At 36.4% G+C, this 20,731-nt stretch overlaps 1 protein-coding gene and 1 pseudogene across 1 annotated transcript; both read right to left on the bottom strand.

The window, feature by feature from the left end:
• Window positions 1-3,673: 3,673 nt before the first annotated feature.
• On the bottom strand, window positions 3,674-10,368 carry LOC107766515 (UDP-glycosyltransferase 73C4-like; annotated as a pseudogene).
• A 7,037-nt stretch (window positions 10,369-17,405) lies between these two features.
• Window positions 17,406-20,104, bottom strand: LOC142163332 (uncharacterized). The gene is made up of 6 exons (XM_075220602.1): window positions 20,071-20,104; window positions 19,391-19,490; window positions 18,516-19,066; window positions 18,316-18,404; window positions 17,796-18,041; window positions 17,406-17,654 (listed from the first exon to the last, which is right to left on the bottom strand). The coding sequence occupies exons 1-6, from the start codon at window positions 20,102-20,104 to the stop codon at window positions 17,406-17,408; spliced, it is 1,269 nt and encodes a 422-aa protein (XP_075076703.1).
• Between the last annotated feature and the right edge of the window lie 627 nt (window positions 20,105-20,731).

Consider the following 20,731-nt stretch of genomic DNA (forward strand, 5'->3'; position numbering starts at 1 on the left):
GCCGTGATGACGCCTATCATGAAACTAGGCCAGCCGACACAATCCCAAGTCAAACCAATATTTCAAAATAAGGATGTTTTAAGCTATTAATTTAAATAAAATCTCATAACATGAGTCTAAATAACAAGTGCGGAAAGAAAACACAAGCCTGATATCGGTGTGTCACAAGTCATGAGCATCTACTAAGGTCTGAATACAACAAAGACTACCATAGTCTGGAAAATACTAAAATAGTCTAAGGAAGATGAGAGGGAGAAGAGCAAGGTTGCGAACGCCAGGCAGCTACCTTGCTAACTCCGATGGACCTGCCACTAAGTAATCAACACCCGCTAACGGGTTCAAAAATACCTGAATCTGCACACAAGGTGCATGGAGTAATGTGAGTACGCCAACTGAGTAAGTAATAAAAGTAAATAAAGACTGAGCAGTAAGAAAACACATAATCCACGTCATAACAGCACAATAAGTACAGGATATTTCCAAAACAATATATAAATCAAGTCATCTTGTTAAAATTCAATTTCAGTAAAAATCCTTTGAAAAATGTCTTTCTAACAGTTTCAATAGAGATTCAATGAAGTTTAAAATAAAAATGATGAAAGTCGTAAATAGCCCCTCGGCATGACATGTATCATAAATCGCCCCTCGAGCATAACATCAATCAGAACCAGCCCATCGGGCTACCTCACAATCACTCGTAATCAGCCCCTTGGGCACACCATGTATCAAGATCAGCCCCTCGGGCAACATCATATCACTCACTTAGGGTATCCGCGCTCACTGGGGGTGTTCAGACTCCGGAGGGGCTCCTACAGCTCAAGCGCTATAACAAGCCATCTCGTGGCATAATCAATCAGGCCATCGGCCTCACATAACAAGCCAGTAACAACATGTTGCGCCGTGCAGTCCGATCCCATAAATATCCTCACAACACAGGCCCTCAGCCTCACTCAGCCAGAAATCTCTCAAGCCACTCGGTCTAACAGTAAAACAGGGTGCTCAGCCCAAAATATCATTTTATGCGTCAAATCAGAGTAAATAAGATTGAGTTATAAAATCAGTAAAATATAGCATGACTGAGTACAGTTATTAAATCAAAACAGTGAGAAAATAGTAGTATAAAGCCCTTAAGGGTCCAAACAGTTTGGCACGAGGCCCAAATATGGCATCTAGCCCAAAACATAGTAATACTTTCCAAAGCACAATAGTATCAAGTAGTTTTCAATCAAATATGTGACTTAATAGTCGTACGGGACGGACCAAGTCATAATCCCCAACGGTGCATGCCCTCACGCTCGTCATCTAGTGTGTGTGTCACCTCAAAGTAGTGAAACGATGTGAAATCTGGGGCTTCATACCCTCAGGACAAGATTTGCAGTCATTACTTACCTCAAACCGGTCAAAACTCTAACATGCGATGTCTTTGCCTCTCGACTCGGCCTCCATATGCTCCGAATCTAACCAAAATCAGTATATTATCATCAATATACGCTAAAGCATTGAATTCCATATGAAATTTATCAAATTAGACAAAAAATTCCAAATTTGGCTCAAACTCGGCCCCGGGACCCACGTCTCGGAATCTAATAAAAATTATAAACCTGGAAAGCTCATTCACTCACGAGTCCACCCATATCAAATTCATCAAAATCTGACATCAAATGGCCATTCAAATCCCCAAAAGCAACTCTCCAAATTTTCTTCCATTTTTCCCAATTGTCACCCCAAATTCCCAAATTAAATGATAAAAATCAAGACACAATCATGGAATTTAACCAAATTTGAGTGAAGAACACTTACCCCAATCACTCCTCTGAAAATCCTCTCTAAAATCGCCTTCTCCCGAGCTCTCTTTTGAATTTTGGAATTATAAACTCAAACCCTCGTTTTTAAACTTAACATTCTGCCCAGGCATTTCCTTAATCGCGATCGCGGAAACACCCTCGCGATCACGAAGAACAACTTTGCTACCTCAACATATTATTCTACGCGACCGTGTTACTCCACACGTGAATGCAATGCAGTGGCTCCTCTGACTTACGCGATCGCGATTGACCCCACGCGAACGCGAAGGGTAATGTCAGCTTTCCTCTGCCTCCTTATTTCTTCTACGCGAATGCGGCCTGACCCACGCGTTCGCGTTGCGCAACCTGACTGACCTACGCGATCGTGTCCCATTCTCTGTGATCGCGAAGAGTTAACCCAGGTGGATTCCCATTTGCCCTACGTGATTACGAACCTCCTCTCGCGATCGCGATGAAGAACACACTAGCTACAAAACACCAGCAACCAGCAAACTCCTTAAGTCCAAAAATGACCCGTTGAACATCCGAAACACACCCGAGGCCCTCGGGACCTCAACCCAAAAATGACAACACATCCCATAATATCATTCAAACTTAGTAGAGACTTCGAATCACTCAAAACAATATCAAAACACCAAATCAACCTCGGTTCAAGCTTAAGAACATCTAAATTTCAAAATTCCACAAACAACGCTGAAACCTATCAAACCTCGTCCGAATGACTTGAAATTTTGCACACACTTCACAAATGATACTACAAACCTACTCCAACTTCCAGAATTCCATTCCGACCTCGATATCAAAATTTTCACTGCCGACTGAGAAATGCCAAATTTCAATTTCGCCAATTCAAGCCTAATTCTTCCACAAACCTCCAAATCACATTCCGGACGCGCCTCCAAGTCCAAAATCACCTAACGGAGCTAACCAAATTATAAAAATCCAAATCCGAGATCGAATACTAAAAAGTCAAAACTTGGTCAAACCTTTCAAATTTAAAACTTCAAGCTGAGAATCGTTCTTCCATAACTGCTCCGATTAACCTGAAAACCAAAACCGGCGATTTACGTAAGTCATAATACATCATACGGGGTTAATCATGCCTGAAAATTGGAGAGCAAAGTGCAAATGCTTTAAACGACCGGTCGGGTCGTTACACCATGCGGGGTTAGTTTGAGAATATGCAATATGGGGTTAAAATGTTATAGAAGTGCTGAAGGTGCATTCATAGAAAAGATGGTATTCTATGCAAAATATAAGAACTAATACATACGGGATGTAGCATTAATTAATTGTGGGATTGTCTATTCTAATGCTATAGATCAGAACATGAATTTACTGTCTCATTTTGGAAAATGAATTTCATAAGATACATCAACCTCCCTAAGTTGTTCATCTTCTTTGTTTTATCTTTCTTTCGTTTTGCTTTGTTTTGAAATAGCGTGGAAGAGAATAACAAATGGATTGTATCAATTTAGACTTTCATTAATCAACTGTCTGATAAATTAAGTGTCCGTTCTTCTTAATCGTCAAAGGTCATCTTGATCATGTAACAAAGGACCAATGTGCATAAATAGCTAGTACTACATTAGTCCTTTGATCAACATGGCCTTTGACGATTAAGCAGCATCCATGATTCTTAAATCGAAGATTAACTACTGTTCTTAATTCTTCTGCCTTCACTTTTAAGTGGCTACCAGTCTAAAATCAGATGTTGGCGTTTGGTTTGGCAGTAGGGAATCCGTTTTTGGTTCGAATTATACACTATTAGCTTATAAAATAAGACTTCAAATTTATATATTTTCCTCCTATGGCTATATATATCTGCCAAGTACCTTTATATCCTTCATACTGAGCTAGAAAAAAGAGATGTAGATATTTTCATCAATACCTTTCCAATTCATATCAACTTTTTGGTGTCATAAATTGCAGTGTCTGGGCTAAAGTCTTAATTCTACGACTACACTTGTTTCCTATTTATTAATGTACCTTAATTGATATTAAAAGCCAAACACTAAAAAGGTAATGCTCCTGGCATTTTCTAAAGTACATTCCGTACTTGTGCATTTTCATTTTATGATTTGTTGAGTTGGAATTCTTGTATTTCATTGATTAGAAGTGTTAAACTGAGATGAGAAGATCCATCACTTTCTACTGCCTTTTCTGCAGTTCTTTGGCTCTTTTTCTCCAATCATTTATTTCTTTCTCTTTGGCCGTCACTTTTTTGATAGCTTTAGTCACTTCTTCTTTGTTTACTTGGACTTCAGGATTCTCTTCCTCTCCCAGATGCATAACTCCTTGAGATCCAACACTCACACCCATCTTCAAGACATGTACTAAGTATCTCTCATTCAGAAACTGCTCGGAAAATAAAGGCCAAGTGATCACTGGTACACCAGCAGCAATCCCCTCAAGGGTCGAATTCCAACAACAATGAGTCAAGAATCCACCAATTGAAGGGTGTGATAGAATCAATACTTGTGGTGCCCAGCCTTGGATCAAAAGCCCTCTTTCTTTTGTTCTTTTTTCAAATCCATTTTTGGATATCCAGTCATCTATTGGTTCTTGTCCTTCTCCTGCTTTTATGACTAAAATGAATGGATAACCTGAGGCTTCCAGGCCTAAAGCTAGCTCCACAAATTGTACAACTGTAATACGACCGAGGCTTCCAAGACACGCATACACAACAGACTCTGGCGGCCAAGAATCAAGCCATTTTATCAAACTGTCCTCTTTGTGAAATGAGGCCTTATTCCCTCTCTGAGATTTGTCTAGATTGTCATTATTACAAAGAGACAAAGGTCCAATACACCAACAATGTATTGGAGGTCCAATTCCCTCTCTGAAGGTGTTGGTTTATGTTTAGTCAACAATAACATGCCAATTGGAAGAGTTGGTGGAAAGAGTTGGTGGAAAGAGTTGGTGTGGATGCTAGGAGGAAGCTTCCTCCTTTGATGTCACCCATGACATCAAGAGGAGGTAGTTTTATGTCACCAATGACATCAAGAGGAGGTCTTTACCTCTATAAATAGATGCACTCCTTCATTTGTAGAAACCATCCCAAAAATAATACAACACATTGTAGTGAGTAGAGAGTTAAGAGAGAAATTCTCTTAAGTGTAATTGGGAACTCTCCCCTTTCTTTGTTAATATTAAAAAGGCAACTGTTCTCTGGTGGACGTAGGATTATTTTGATCCGAACCACGTTAAATCTTGTGTTCTTTCTTTTACGTTTCCACTAACAATTGGTATCAGAGCAACAAATTCTTTAACGATCCAAGGAGGAAGAACAAGCAAAGATGAGTTCCATGAAGTTTGAAATTGATAGATTCAGTGGACGCAACAACTTCAATATCTGGAAGATCCAGATGATGACGTTACTGCGGAGGGAAGGTTCAATCCATGCTATTGACGGAAAGTATCCTAAGGATATATCAACTCCCGACAAGGAGAAGATTGAAGGGGATGCATTGAGTGCAATCCAACTATCCCTTGCACCTAACGTGCTTTGTGAAGTGAGTACGGGTACCGAAGAGACGGCCAAACAGTTATGGGAAAAGCTAGAAGGGCTATACCAAGACCGATCAGTGACAACAAGGATGTTGTTACAACGGCGTCTTCACACATTTAAGATGGGGTCAGGTACTTCGTTACAAGATCATTTAGATGCATTCAATAAACTTATCATGGACTTACAGATTGCAGGAATTAAAAAGGAGGAGGAGACGCTTGCATGTGCTTTGCTATTTTCATTGACTTCAGGATATCGTGATATTGAGAATTCAATGATGTATAGCAAGGAGCCTATCAAGCTTGAGCAAGTGCGGCAGGCACTTAACTCTAGTGATGTGCGGAGGCACATTGAAGGAGATAGAGATGACCAGGCAAGTGGGCTCTTTGTGAGAGGCCGGACTAGCCAACAGGGAAAGAGCAAATCAAAGCACATATCAAAGTCTCGTGTGAACAAGAAGAATACAGAGTGTTGGGGTTGTGGCAAGAAGGGGCACTTTGAACGAGATTGCCCAATGTCAAAGTCCAAGGAAAAAGCGAGTGCATCCACAGTTGAACAGGTTTAGCAGCTATGAGAAAAGTGGAGGAACCGTAGTAATGGGCAATAATGCAACTTGTGCAATAGTTGGCATTGGCTCAGTTCGGGTTCGCTGCCATGATGGAGTTGTGAGGACTATTACACAAGTCCGTCATATTCCTGATCTGAAGAAGAATTTGATCTCCCTGAGTACTCTGGATGAACAAGGTTACAGGTACATGAGCGAAGCGGGAACTATAAAGGTGACTAAAGGTTCTTTAGTCATGCTGAAAGGCAAGCTGGAGAATGGCCTTTACACATTGGCCGGAAGCACCATTGTTGGCTCTGCAAATGCATCTACAGTGCAGTTATCTCATGATGACAAGGCAAGACTATGGCACATGAGACTGGGTCATATGAGCGCACGTGGACTGGAGATGTTGAGCAATTGTAACCTTTTGGAAGGTGAGAAGATCAGCACACTTGACTTCTGTGAGCACTGCATTCTAGGGAAGCAAAAGAAGGTCAGCTTCAGCACTGGCAAACACAAGACAAGAGGAGTGCTAGACTACATCCATTCAGATTTATGGGGTCCCTCTAAACTTCCATCGAAGGGCAAAAAGAGGTATCTTCTCACTTTTATTGATGATTTCTCACGAAAGGTTTGGGTGCGTTTTTTGAAGGCAAAAAGTGATGCTTTTGAAGCATTTAAAGAGTGGAAGATTTTGGTTGAAAACTAAATGGAGCGGAAAATCAAGTATCTTCGCACAGACAATGGCTTGGAGTTTTGCAATGAAGAGTTTAATGAATTCTGCAAGGTTCATGGGATCTCAAGACATAGAACTGTTAGGCATACCCCACATCAGAATGGAGTTGCCGAGAGAATGAACAGAACTCTTCTTGAAAAGGCTCGTTGTATGCTCCTACAAGCCCAAATGTCCAAAGTATTTTAGGCTGAAGCAGTTCACGCTTCTGCTCATATTGTAAATCGATCTCCAGCATCGGCAATTGACTTTAAGACTCCGAATGAGGTATGGTCAGGTGAACCCTCTAACTATTCATACTTACGAGTATTTGGGTGTCCAGCTTATTATCACGTTAATGAAGGAAAGCTTGAACCAAGGGCTAAGAAGGCCATATTCGTAGGGTATGTGGATGGAGTAAAAGGGTACAAACTTTGGTGTTTGTCTTTACTCAAATTTATAGTTAGTAGAGATACACCTTTGATGAATCCTCTATACTTGATCCCCGTAAAGTTTTTGTGGAGTTTTTAGGAAACAAGAACGACGAGCAGGTGGAGCTTCCGGTGGAGCTTGCCAAGGAAAAGGATCAAGAGACTCAGGTTAAAGATGAGTCAGAAGATGTAGACCTTGAAGAACTTGCTGTCAATGAACCATAAACAATTGCAAAGGGGAGGGAGAAGAGGCATACACGAGAACTAGAACGCCTTATAGATTAAGAAAACTTGATTGCATATGCGTTTGTAGCTGCACAAGAAGAGATTAAGGATCTGGAGCCCTCCTTGTATATTGAAGAAACTTCTTGCAAGGATGATGTTCAATGGCGGTTAGCCATGACTGAAGAGATGAAGTCTCTTCACAAGAATCAGACATGGGTCTTAGTGAAAAGACAAAAAGGGAAGAGGACAGTTGGATGCAAGTGGGTCTACCAAAAGAAAGAGGGAATTCCTGAAGTGGAAGATGCTAGGTTCAAGGCGAGATTGATTGCAAAAGGATTCAATCAGAAGGAGGGAATTGACTACAATGAGATTTTCTCTCCAGTCGTAAAGCATAGCTCAATTCGCGTGCTACTAGCATTGGTTGCCCAATTTGACTTGGAGCTTCAACAGCTTGATGTCAAAACTGCTTTCTTACACGATGATCTAGAAGAGACAATCTATATGGATCAGCCTAAAGGTTTCCTAGTTGAGGGAAAAGAAGATCACGTATGCCAACTAAAGAAGTCTTTGTATGGTTTGAAGCAATCCCCTAGACAGTGGTACAAGAGGTTTGATGCATTCATGACTACACATGAATTCTCAAGGAGTGCATTTGATAGCTGTGTGTATCACAAGAAGATGTCTGGTAACTCAATGATTTATTTACTGTTGTATGTTGAAGATATGCTTATTGCTACTAACAACATTACAGAGATAAATGCTTTGAAGAAACTGTTGAGTAAGGAATTTGACATGAAGGATTTAGGAGTTGCAAAGAAAATCCTTGGTATGGAGATTTCAAGAGAAGACGGTGTTGTACATCTTTCTCAGAAGAGGTATATTGAAAGGGTTCTCAAGAGATTCAATATGCATATGTGCAAGCCTGTAAGTACACCATTAGCTCCTCATTTTAAACTTTCAGAGTTACAAATGCCTCAGTCTGAGGATGAGGTGGAGCATATGTCAAAGATTCCTTATGCCAGTGCAGTTGGTAGCATTATGTATGCTATGGTATGCATACGTCCAGATATTGCTCAATCTGTAAGTGTGGTAAGTAGATATATGTCCAGCCCAGGAAAGAGGCATTGGGAAGTTGTCAAGTGGATATTGAGATATCTCAAATGAGCTTCTGGTGTTGGTCTGACCTTTCAAAAAAGTGGTGGAGGTATTTTAATTCTCGGTTATGTAGATTCTGACTATGCAGGAGATCTTGACAGAAGAAGGTCCACAACGGGATACATCTTTACCCTCCTTGGCAATGTCGTTAGTTGGAAGTCGACACTACAGTCGATTGCCGTTTTGTCTACGACAGAAGCAGAATACATGGCAGCAGCGGAGGCGGTGAAGGAAGCTATCTGGTTGAAAGGTTTAGTAGCGGAATTGAGTTTGGTTCAGCTGGAATCAACTCTTAGATGTGATAGTCAGAGTGCTATTCATCTAATGAAAAATCAAAGATTTCATGAGCGCACTAAACGCATTGATGTCAGATTTCATTTTATTCGAGATGTTGTTGAAGAGGGAACTATCAAGGTCGTGAAGGTTATCACAGACGATAATGCTGCAGATATGTTGACCAAGATAGTCTCACTCGCTAAGTTTGCACACTGCAAGGACTTGGCGGGGGTGTGCATCAACTGATGTAACTCCGAAGAGAACAGTTGTTAGGTGAAGGTGGTATGTTCAACAATGGTTTGATTCTTTTTGTTTCTTACAACGGGGTTGCCTAGTAAGCTTAGAAGTTTTGGTCAGAGTTGTTCATACGCACGCTCGAAACGCAAACCAAGGTGGAGATTGAAGGTGTTGGTTTATGTTTAGTCAACAATGGCATGCCAATTGGAAGAGTTGGTGTAGATGCTAGGAGGAAGCTTCCTCCTTTGATGTCACCCATGACATCAAGAGGAGGTAGTTTGATGTCACCAATGACATCAAGAGGAGGTCTTTACCTCTATAAATAGATGCACTCCTTCATTTGTAGAAACCATCCCAAAATTAATACAACACATTGTAGTGAGTAGAGAGTTAAGAGAGAAATTCTCTTAAGTGTAATTGGGAACTCTCCTCTTCCTTTGTTAATATTAAAAAGGCAACTGTTCTCTGGTGGACGTAGGATTATTTTGATCTGAACCACGGTAAATCTTGTGTTCTTTCTTTTACGTTTCCGCTAACAGCTTCCAAGACACGCATACACAACAGACTCTGGCGTCCAAGAATCAAGCCATTTTATCAAACTGTCCTCTTTGTGAAATGAGGCCTTATTCCCTCTCTGAGATTTGTCTAGATTGTCATTATTACAAAGAGACAAAGGTCCAATACACCAAACTCTACCATCTTTAAGCCTTCGGATTTTATCAACATACCTTTGTTCCAACTCCTCGAAAGTATTGATCACAACCCCATAAGCTCTTTCCTCAGTTGTTCGTATCTTGTTACGAATATCTTGTATGCAAAGTGTTCCTGGATTGAATGCTCCAGGCAGCTAAGCTTTAGTTACTTCAATTCTATATGGCAAATCAGGTATGACAAAAACCCATGATTCAGGAATTTTGTTTTGATCCTTCATGATGTACAAATTATGCATACATAATTGAGTGAAGCAACTCATTCCATCAAAAATGATTCTTGGAATCTGAAACTTATCAGCTGTCTCAGCTATCCAAGCAATATGCGTATCACAAATAATGCAACTTGGCTTAGGCTTTATCTCTTCAAGCAATTTTTCAGCTTGGTCTTGTAGTATATCAATTGCAGCAAAGAGATTTCTTTGAAAGGCTAGAGCAGGCAGAACATCGGCGCTTTCACATCCCTCTGGCAATCCCGCTTCCTTGGCTGGAAACTGGAGTTCAAGTACCCGAATGAGGAGTCCAGAACCAATGGCACGATCAATTACTGCAGTAAATCAGATATCATTAAGAGGTGTCATGACTAAAGTAACTGTCACGCCTCTCTCGCTTACATCTGCATTAAAGTAATCTGCACTAAATTAATATGCATAGTCTTCAACTACACTTTGCATGTTTTAGCAGTCCATTACGATACTTTGAGCAACTATTCAAGTTATCCAAAGATCGATTCTGACCATATGCAACTCGACATTTCATGTGATCATAAGTCAGCTAGCTATGTCATAGTCTTTCTTTTATGTGTACATAATAGCTAATCGATTGTCTATATTATGCTCCAAAAGTCCAAAACTAATAGGTCATTCAATCGCCCAATAAAGGCCTAATTATGTTTAAATCAAACATAACATTGTCTCTACATTAAAGACCCATACTTTGATCTATGAGTAGTATTGTTTAAAATACAAAAAGTAAATACGCTAAGAGCTTTTGAGTTGTGTCAAATGAATTCAACATCTATTGTATTATATATGCATAAAAAATATTTTTGACTTTTTATATATATTTTAATTTTGTAGCAAAGGGAATTCAGACGAACCATTGCGCCGCCCTAGCTCTGCCCCAGTGCCCCTGAATTGGAATTTCATCGTCTTTATTGTATTATTATTCCACACTATTTATCTCATTGGTCCTTTAATTCGTTACATGATCAATAGGGTCTTTGGCAATTATGCTGGTCTTTGTAACTCTTTAATCGAACATCACTACACTGATTTTCAAATAAGGGTTTGCATTTACTTTTAAGTGACTGCCAATATTAAGTCTGTAGAGGTAGATTTGGCACTCGACAGGACGTGCAGGGGTACTCATTGTTTCTGGATTTTTCAATTCGAAATTTTCATATCTCACTAAAAAAAAGCCTCACAGTATAGATGTTTCAATGCATCAAACATCTATCAATTTATTTGATTTTTACTAAACATAGATTATTGCATATGGAGAGTTTTCTCTCTATCTCTATGAATTTGAATTTAGTGTGACTAAAAAAAATCAAACCAAAAAGTAGATTTTATTTGTTTCATTTGATTTATATATTTAGCAAAAGAATTTTTACATTTTTATACACTATATGAAACTATATTATCCTCCCTACTCAAGTTTTACTATAATTACATTTTATATACCCAATTATCATTTATGTACATTTTAAGGGAATTAATGATAATAATTAGTGTACTAAAATCACTCTAACATATATTTCCACTCCCCCCCCAACGTTTCTCTCTCTACATCCCACCCCTTCACCGACGTATCCTGCACTCACCCACGATTTTCTCTTTATAAATCCCAGAAATCCTCCATTAACGCCTATTTCATCTCTTCTTCAAAAATCAGACGAAATTAGACTTTTATTCAAAATTCCTACCTCCATTAAAGTCTTTGATTAGCTTGATTTTCAATGAAGAAGAAGATATCTTCAAAGAACAGTCCTACAAAAGACAAAGGAGCATATATTCCTTCATTTGATTTGGGTGTTTTCTCAGCAAATTCACCCAAAAAGGCTTCAAAATCAGCTCATGCAAAAGAAGCGAACAAGCCCAAGCTTTCCCCTCGTGAAGCTAGGGCAGAAACTCAAACAAAGCAAAAGCATGATATTGATGCTGGTGAATCTTCGATACCTGTCAAATTTGCGAAAAGGAAAGGAAAAGAGATCATCATCATCGAAGAAAAAGCTGCCATTAAAGTTGCAAAAAGTTAGAGTGTCTCCTAACGTAAAAGCTTAAAAAAAGAAGAAAGTTCAAAAATCTATTAAAACTGTTCCAACAGTCATTGGTGAAGGTAAGAATTTATTAGTTTCAAAAATAAATTTTGGTAAAAGTTAAAAAAATTGTTCTCATTCTTATCAACCTATATAATGTTTGATTTTGTAGTTTGTAGAAATTTTGTCTACATTGTGTAGATTTATTATAGATTTATAATTTATGATTGTAGATACATTTTTATATAAATGTTTGCTTTGTTCTGACTCTGTTTAAAGATTGTAGAAATTTGGTAATAAAATTATATTTATGTTGTTATCTGTTTTTGACTCTGTTATGTAATTGTATAGGAATATTGTATTAAATGTAGATAGTTTGCTTTTTAGGTTTGAGCCTTGTTTTACTAAGAAATTTTTCCTTTTGATGCAGAATGAACCTTTTTTTGCACCTCATAATGTTGATTATGGGGTCGTTAGGTTTCAGACATTATCCGACCCCAGTATTCCTGGCCAAATCAAAGATTTATTGTCTGCAAATGGTTTAAAACTTTTTTAGAAGACTTGTTTTGGTTATTTGCTTTCATTTCCCGGAATATATATGCAAAATCAAGCAATTCATCTTCTAATAAAGTATGAATTGAATGCATCTGGTTCTGACTATTTTTCAGCAGAGATAAAGGGTCAGAGGTTGAATTTTGGCTTGAGAAAGTTTGCATTAGTAACTGGTCTAAAATATTTTACGGAAGTGACAGACTTTGGTTTCACACTTACATATGACAGTAAAATAATGAGAAGCTATTTTCCAAACAAGGAAAAAGTTGAGAAGTCATACTTAAAACAAATTGTAACCACCAAAAGTTGGTTGAACGACGATGATGCAGTCAAGTTCTGTATTTTATATCTCACAGAATTCTTCCTCTGTCCTTCAGACAAAGACAATGGAGGGTTGGTAGACCATTTTAGGTTTTATTTGGTGGACACGAGACATTTGCGAACTACGCATGGGGTATTGATTCTTACAAACAGTTGCTTCAGTCTGTTAGACACAAGCTCAATCCTTCTATTCATTCTTATCTCATTCGAGGATTTGCACTAGTTATGCAAATATGGTTGTATGAATGTTGCTCTACCGTCAACACTGATATAGCTACAAGGGTTGCTAATTCTATCCATCACATACTTAGCTGGTCAGCTAGTAAGGATAAGATATGGTTATTTGCAATTGAAGATAGAATGATCAAACCAGCATGGATCAAGGTAAATGGTTTTTATTTATGAGCAGACAATTTAATACAAATTATCTACAACATTTATATATATTATGTCTAAGTCAAACTAATTTTCTTTTTTCAGTCAGTTCACCAACATAATTGAAGCACTAGAAGAGCTTTCTAGAATGTCTTTGTCTGATAAAGTTGAATACATACTTGAAGAAGTTGAAACCAAGTCCGAGGCTCCGAAAGATGATGCATCTCCATCGGGACACACGAAGTCAATTGGAATAGAAGACAAGATAGATATTCTGAAAGAAATTAAAAATTTAAGAAAAGATGTTGACAAGGTAACATATATACATAATCTTGGATGGTTTCTTTAATTTCTGTTAAGCCAATGTTTTCGTTAACTCTCTATATTTTAGTATGTAGGTTGCTTTAGATCTTGAATCTTTAAAGATAGATGTTTTTGAAGAACTAGGTAGCTTTTGACTGCTACTCAATGACTCAATCAAGGCTGCTTTGCAGGAGATAAACAATCAAAAGGATAACATTGATGACAAGGTAATATTTGAAATATATTCATTTAACAGAACAATTTATATCACTCTAAATTTATATTATTGTCCATAAAGTATATATCCTAACAAATTTAAAGCATGCAGTTTGCTGGGAGTTCTACAAAAATTGCTGAGCAATCAAAAGAAAGAACAATCAACATTTTCCGTGCAGTAGTGATAAACCAGTACATGCCAGCAGCAGTAAAAAAAAGTATGTACAACATATCTACATTATATACAATATATCTACATTATATCTACAATATGTCTAGACATATCTCATTATGCCTACAGTATATCTACACAGATTTACATATATATGTAGATGTCTACAATATACCTACATATTGCCTACAATTGTATCAACTAATGTATATTATGATTCAAACGAGTTTTTTAGATACAGGACAAGTGAATGACATGGAAATTAATGAGAATGTTCCTGTACGTGTTGCTTTATATTAGGGCTGTCAAATTTGGCCCAAGCCCAAATGACCCGCCCAAGGTTGGGTTGGTTATTAACCCGCCCATTTATTGAACTTAGCCCATCTTGACCCAACCCATTTCAACTTTTTTAAAGTTGGGCTAATTTTTAGCCCTTGATCTATGAGTAAGTTTGTCAAAATATCTTAGAAATAATTTTATTTTTTGTTTAATATTTTAAATATGACCATAACAAAAGCAAAAAAGCCTTATTTAGTAATTATATAATTTATAAGAAAATAACACATATTAATTAAAGTTTAATAAGAGTTGAGCGGGTTGGGTTATGACCCGAATTTTAACCCATCTTGACCCAACCCATCTTAGCCCAAGTAACTTTTGGGCGGGTCAATCGACCCGCCTAATTATTGACTTAACCCATTTTGACCCACTCAAAATTGACCCACTCAAAATTGACCCAATAAGCTCATTTGACACTCATACTTTATATTCTCATTTTGAAGGGGCAATTGATGAAGAGAATGCAGGTATGAGTTAGTACATGTTATCATCACAGGAACATTCTAAACTTAGCTGTTATTATACGCATGACATCATTTCAACAAAATTACTACATTTAAACTACAATTTGTATTCTGAAATATTAGTGTTTAGTATAAATTTTCTACAAAATGATTAATTTAAAAATACTTACTGTAACAGTGAAGGAAGTTATGCCTGTGGAATATCCAATACATAAAGATACAATAAGCATTCTAGGAGAACAGAAGAATGAGGAAAAGAGAAAAAAAATTCAATCTCCCATTGAAGAAGAGAATGTTATAAAAGAAGGAGATGATTGTTGTGAAGAAGGAGGTGAACCAACCGAGTACATTAATGTAGGTGATTTGGACGACTCCAAATATGATAAAAGGAAAGTAACACTTGATGATTTTGAGTTGCTAGAGTCTTCTCCTAGATTGTTAAGTTCGGCGAGCTTAACCAAGATGAACAACCCCTGTGCATCAAGGAAGAACAAGGCATCTTGGAAAGCATGCCCGATCACCCTTTCTCCCTTTTTACAGTTCTGATGGCAGCACTTCTGTTGGACCTCCAATTTTTCAAATCAAGCATCCGTTTACTAGGATTATCGGTCAAAATGTTGATCCTGAGTTATTGGACGAACTCAACAACTGGTTATACCTTGGTACCAATACAGCTCCAAAGAGGTTAGTTTATACAATTTGTTCATATTTCTAAGTGCATTCATATTTTGGATATCCACTTCAATCTACATATTTATTGTAATTGCTATGTGTTTAAATAGGAGGAAGGCGTCTTATTCTACAAAAGATAACCAGCTTAAGCCGTGGTATAATCTTGGAGTGGAGAAAGTTGATAAAAAGGAGTGATTTTATACTTTAGCACATTCCGGATAAGTCCTCAACAATACGGTAAACACATACCCTGGCAGAATAAAATAATTAGCTGGGGTATTCTATTATTGGAGGATATTGTAGGATACAAGCTACTTGCAAATGTTGCATGGGATCAAGTTAATTTTGTGATTATGCCCATAAATATTGTAAAAAAAAATTATTGGTTGTTGGCTATTTTTGACATTACCGAAAGGGTTCTATATGTTTATGATTCTATGGTCTCTTCACACAATTACATCATTGTTGAATCTGTTGTCAACAAATTTGCAACAATAATCCCCCTATACTTGTCATGCGCCGGTTCTATGGCAAGCGTCCAGACATCAACTACAAGAACACAAAGGCATACACTGAAAAAGGTGTTACTGACTCTCTTGACATTCAGTGGTTGGTCGGTGAGATACCCCAGAAAAAAGAGGGTCCACTGTATGAAAAAATTGCTTTTTCTTCTATTTATTAAAAAAAAAAAATTTATTCAATAGATGAATGCTAAATCTTTTCCCCTAATTTCTGTTTGTAGTGACTGTGGTGTATATGTTACTGTATTTTCTGAATATGTAAGCATTGAAGAGCTATCGATTTCAAAGAAAGACCTTTCTAATACTGATCAACATCGTAGACGCTATGGAGCTCTACTTTAGGATTATGTTAGGAAAAAGTGAGAGATTGGTGCAATTAGTGAGAGTGAGATGACTGGCAGATTAGCAAGAAAAAAAGGTCCACCAGCTGCAAATGAGAGAACAGAACTCCGGAAGAAGAAGAAGAATTAGTTTCCCTATTCTGTAGACAAATTGTAGTTAAAATGTGTAGGTGTAGTGGGTTTATAGTAAGTTGTAGACAAATTATTAACTTAGAACAAGTTAGTTGAAACATATTTGTAGCAGATTTGTGCTACAATTGTTTTACCTTTGGGTTTGTTATTTTTGTTCAGGAAATTACTACTTTAAATCGAAAACACTATGGAGATCTTTTTGGTTCAAAATTGTTAGTATTTTATTCTACTACTTTTATTTTTTATTGTTACCCCTTGTTTCATTATTTATTTTTACCAGTTGTGAACGAGAGAACACAAGTCCGAAAGAAGAAGAATTAGTTGTCATTTTCTGTAAGAGAAATGTAGTTAAATTGTTTAGTTACAGATGATTTTGTAGAAAGGTTGTAGACAAATTGTTACTTATGAACAAGTTTGTTGAAGTTTAATTATAGCAGATTTGTGCTACAATTATTTTACTCTATGTTTTGTTATTTTATCCAGGATACTAGTGCTAACAATAGGAAACATTATGTTGTTTTTATCTTGATTAGTTGAAAGTTATTAGTACTTGATCTCATTAATGTTTGCATATAACTCCTTTTGAATTTAATTATTATGTAGTTATTCTGTCAACGTCAGACTATGTAGTTATTTTGTAAAATTTTTGTAGATAACTTACAAGAATCATTGTTCACTAATAACTTGTGATATAGATAATTAAGTAGTTGTGTACTATAGATATAAATCATTCATAATCCAATCAAGTTATGAAGTTCTGAACTTAATACACTCAGTAATTAAACAAAACAAATTCAAACCAACTGCATTAAGAGTTGAAAATATTTCATTATAGGAAACAGTCTTTACTCAATTTATCAACACAATTACACCTCAACTATAATTCTCCTAAACACCTCAACAATATTTATCAAAACATATGTTGACTATATCAAATTTTATTTCTTTTTGGGAGCATTCTTCCAAGATCTTTTGTTATACCCTTCTATTCCACAGTTGCCACATGAAACCTTGTACTTCTTTGTATTTACTTCATCATGTGTTTTGTATTTTATTTTGAGATCTTCTTGACTGTCTTTTTTTGGTAGGTGGATTTACAACTTCTTCAGAGATATATTGTGGCACATTTCATTTGCTTTCATCAGGCAGCGAGTCTACTGGTATTTCATAAATATGCAAGAGGCTCTCCCTCGTGTAATAAGGAGAACAATATTTTTCATAAGACTCATCCATATGCCTTAAAACAACCAAAATATGTGTACAAGCAAGTTCATCAAGCTGGAATTGTCCACAACTACATCTCTTGTTTTCAAGACAAACAATATAGCGCCTCACATCATCTAGCACTGTATGGATGTAATCTGTTGAAGCTCTCACCTATAATTACATTACAAACACACAGCAAATTATCAGCAACATATACAAAATAACTACAATTATCGAACAATTTATCTACAATATCTATTAATATTTTAGTTTGATGCAATAATTGATAAGATGTTATTGGATATAGCTTACTTTAAGCTTCTGCGATAATGTTCTGTTGTCCTCCAACTCTTTGTTGGATTTAAACCCAAGGTATGTGAATGTACCATTTGCTTTCAATAAGTTTTCATTAGTCCAATGTTCAAGAGAGTCCTCATATGCTCTAATAGTTCTACTATCGGCAGCTTTCTTGCATCTTTTGTTACCACATTCAATGACTCTCCAATGTTTGATGTCATAGTCCAAGTTCTGTTTACCGTAGCATGTACTCGAGACCATCTGTGATAGCCAATATCGTATAAGTATGCTTTAACACGTGTGTCGATCTCTTCAATCTTTGACATTCTTTCATTAAATTCATCAAGCATGTATGATCATGTCATGGCAAAGTACAATTCGCTTAACTTTAGATGACCTTTCTTTAACTTTGACCTTATATTTGTCCAAATATGCCACATGCAAGAATAATGTGGCATGCCGGTATAAACAATAGATGTTGCCTTCAAGATACTCTCATTCCGATCAGAAACAACACACATATTTGGTCTTTCACCATATGCATGTTTAAATTGCTCAAAAACCACTTCCATGATGCCTCATTTTCTGAATCAACAACAACATATGGCAGTGATAATATGCTACCTATCATATGTGGCAAAAAGGAATTCAATTTCCATCATAAAACTGTAGCTAAATAAAAATACATACAAACAACAAATTTTCTACAATATATCCACAATAAATCTACAATACCTGCTGCATCCATTATGCTAGCTGTTAGCATTATTCCCATGTATGCTGACTTCAAGAAGGTCCCATCAACTACTATAACTGGCCTACAATATTTCCAACCATTGATTGACGTGCTAATCACAACAAATGCATATAAGAAACAGTCATCGTCGGTCTTCTTCAATTTAACTACCGACCCCGGATAAGTCTTCTCCAGAATATACAAATAACTAGGCAATCGACTGTAGGAGTCAACAGGATGATCTCTCAAAAATTCCAAAGCCTTTTCCTTTGATATCCAAGCTTGCATGTATGTTAAGTTCACGCCGTGTACAGGCAACATATCAATTTGTATGTTTTTTGTTGTGTAAACTGTCTTAGGATCAACATATTTTGGTATAACCATGCTACCCACTACCATAGAAGTAGATTTGCATTGTATGTAGGTATTGTCCATCAAAGAGCATGTGTGCAAGCTGTTGAGTTTCCTAATCTTGAACATTGCTGAATCATTTATGCTGGTGGACTTGAAGTGCCATGTACAATCTTCCCCAACACATACCAGGCAGTAGCTACAGAATAAAAATAATTTAAACAATGGTATGAAAAATATACATACACAAAAAATAAGTTGTTTAATCATGAAAATCTTATATTTAACAATTTATATACAAAAAAACTACAAATTATCTACAATTTGTATACAAAGATATTACAAATGCAGAAGAACAAAAAAATATAAATAACTACAAATTAAACAAAGACATGATATTTGACCATTGAACTGTTCTTACCTTCTAACTAGACCTTTTCACCCTAAATTGGAATTTGTTCATGACAGAATAGTACTTCATTGCACTAGCAATTGTTTGCTTGTCTTTGTATACTTGACCTACTTCAATAACAGTTGGTGTATTTTCTGTATGGTTATACTTTCATATTCCACTATCGTCGGAGATGTTGGCATATCAATCAACTTCAGTGTTCCAGATGAACCTGCAATCAATTAAAGCTAAATACAATTATGACATATAATTATAGATATTTTGTAGTATAATTGTAGAACAATGAAATTCAAGACTTACATATTCATAACAATTGATATACACATGTTATGTAGTTTTTATTTAGAAATATTGTAGAACAAATGAAATTCAATACTTATTTTGATATACACATGTTATGTAGTTGTTTTGTCGAAATATTGTAGAAAAATTATAGAACACAAGAGATATAAACAAATTTCACCACTGGTATAAGAGATCAAACCTGCAATTGCGTTCGAAATAGACATACTACATACCAAATTAAAATCCCGCACTGTTATACATAGCTGATACATTCCTAAGCTCATGTTTTCCTTTTTCGTCTCCATATATTGAACTCCCATATCGTTCCTAATTTCTATTGGCGGATAATTTTCATTGGCAATGTATTTGATTTCGATTATTTTTCTGATGTATCAATTATTTGATGCTCTGTAATTGTAGAAATCAATTGGTTATAAGTTGCATTTTCGCTGATTACAATCCCATCGATATGAAAATCCCTGTATCTCCCAAAGCTATACAATTACCATTTAGCTGAAGCATAATAGTTATTTTCGACATTATTGGGTATGACTCAGTATAATTGTAGATAATTGATTCGATTTTGCTTGTGAAACCAGAATATACAGTGAAAAACAGAGTATTCGAAAAACAGAGTATCGAAATTGTGAGAGAAAAGAAATAATTTCAGGCTTAATAAATGGCGACTAATACTTTTCAAAAAATCTCGGTAGAATCCTTTACTATCCCAAATTCTCTCTCCTAAAAAAGGAATGTTATAGCATAAAGGATTCCTTTTTAAATGATTTGTATAGATTCTGTAGGAAAAACGTGTCAAGGTCGGATAATATTGAAAGCAGAGACATTTTTTATAATAAAGTTTCATATAGTGTATAAGAATGAAATTTTCCCTTTAGCAAACCAGCCAGTTCTAAGTAAAAATTTAATCAATTCTAACTGTGAACACCCCTAACATTGTGATTTGCCTTGGAATTGGGACATTTGACCCTTTTCTTTGTCTTTACAGTGGATCAAGGCCCAAACAAATAGTTCACACTACTACCATCGTAAAAGCTTAAGGGATCTTTACACAAATAGCCGATCGATTTTACTGTTTACTTTTTCTGACTGGTATACATTATTTATACATGATTATACATGTATTATACATATATTATATATTTTTTG

The sequence above is a fragment of the Nicotiana tabacum genome, chromosome 8, assembly GCF_000715075.1.
Source record: "Nicotiana tabacum cultivar K326 chromosome 8, ASM71507v2, whole genome shotgun sequence".
NCBI lineage: Eukaryota > Viridiplantae > Streptophyta > Magnoliopsida > Solanales > Solanaceae > Nicotiana > Nicotiana tabacum.

What these genes read in the sequence shown, in the direction of transcription:
- LOC142163332 (XM_075220602.1), bottom strand. Translation starts at nt 20,104, where the DNA reads ATGTCGAAAATAACTATTATGCTTCAGCTAAATG. An exon ending in ATACACCAACTGTTATTGAA is followed by an intron (nt 19,067 to 19,390) that starts GTAGGTCAAGTA and finishes TTTATTCTGTAG; the next exon opens with CTACTGCCTGGTATGTGTTG. An exon ending in TAGCATAATGGATGCAGCAG is followed by an intron (nt 18,405 to 18,515) that starts GTATTGTAGATT and finishes CACATATGATAG; the next exon opens with GTAGCATATTATCACTGCCA.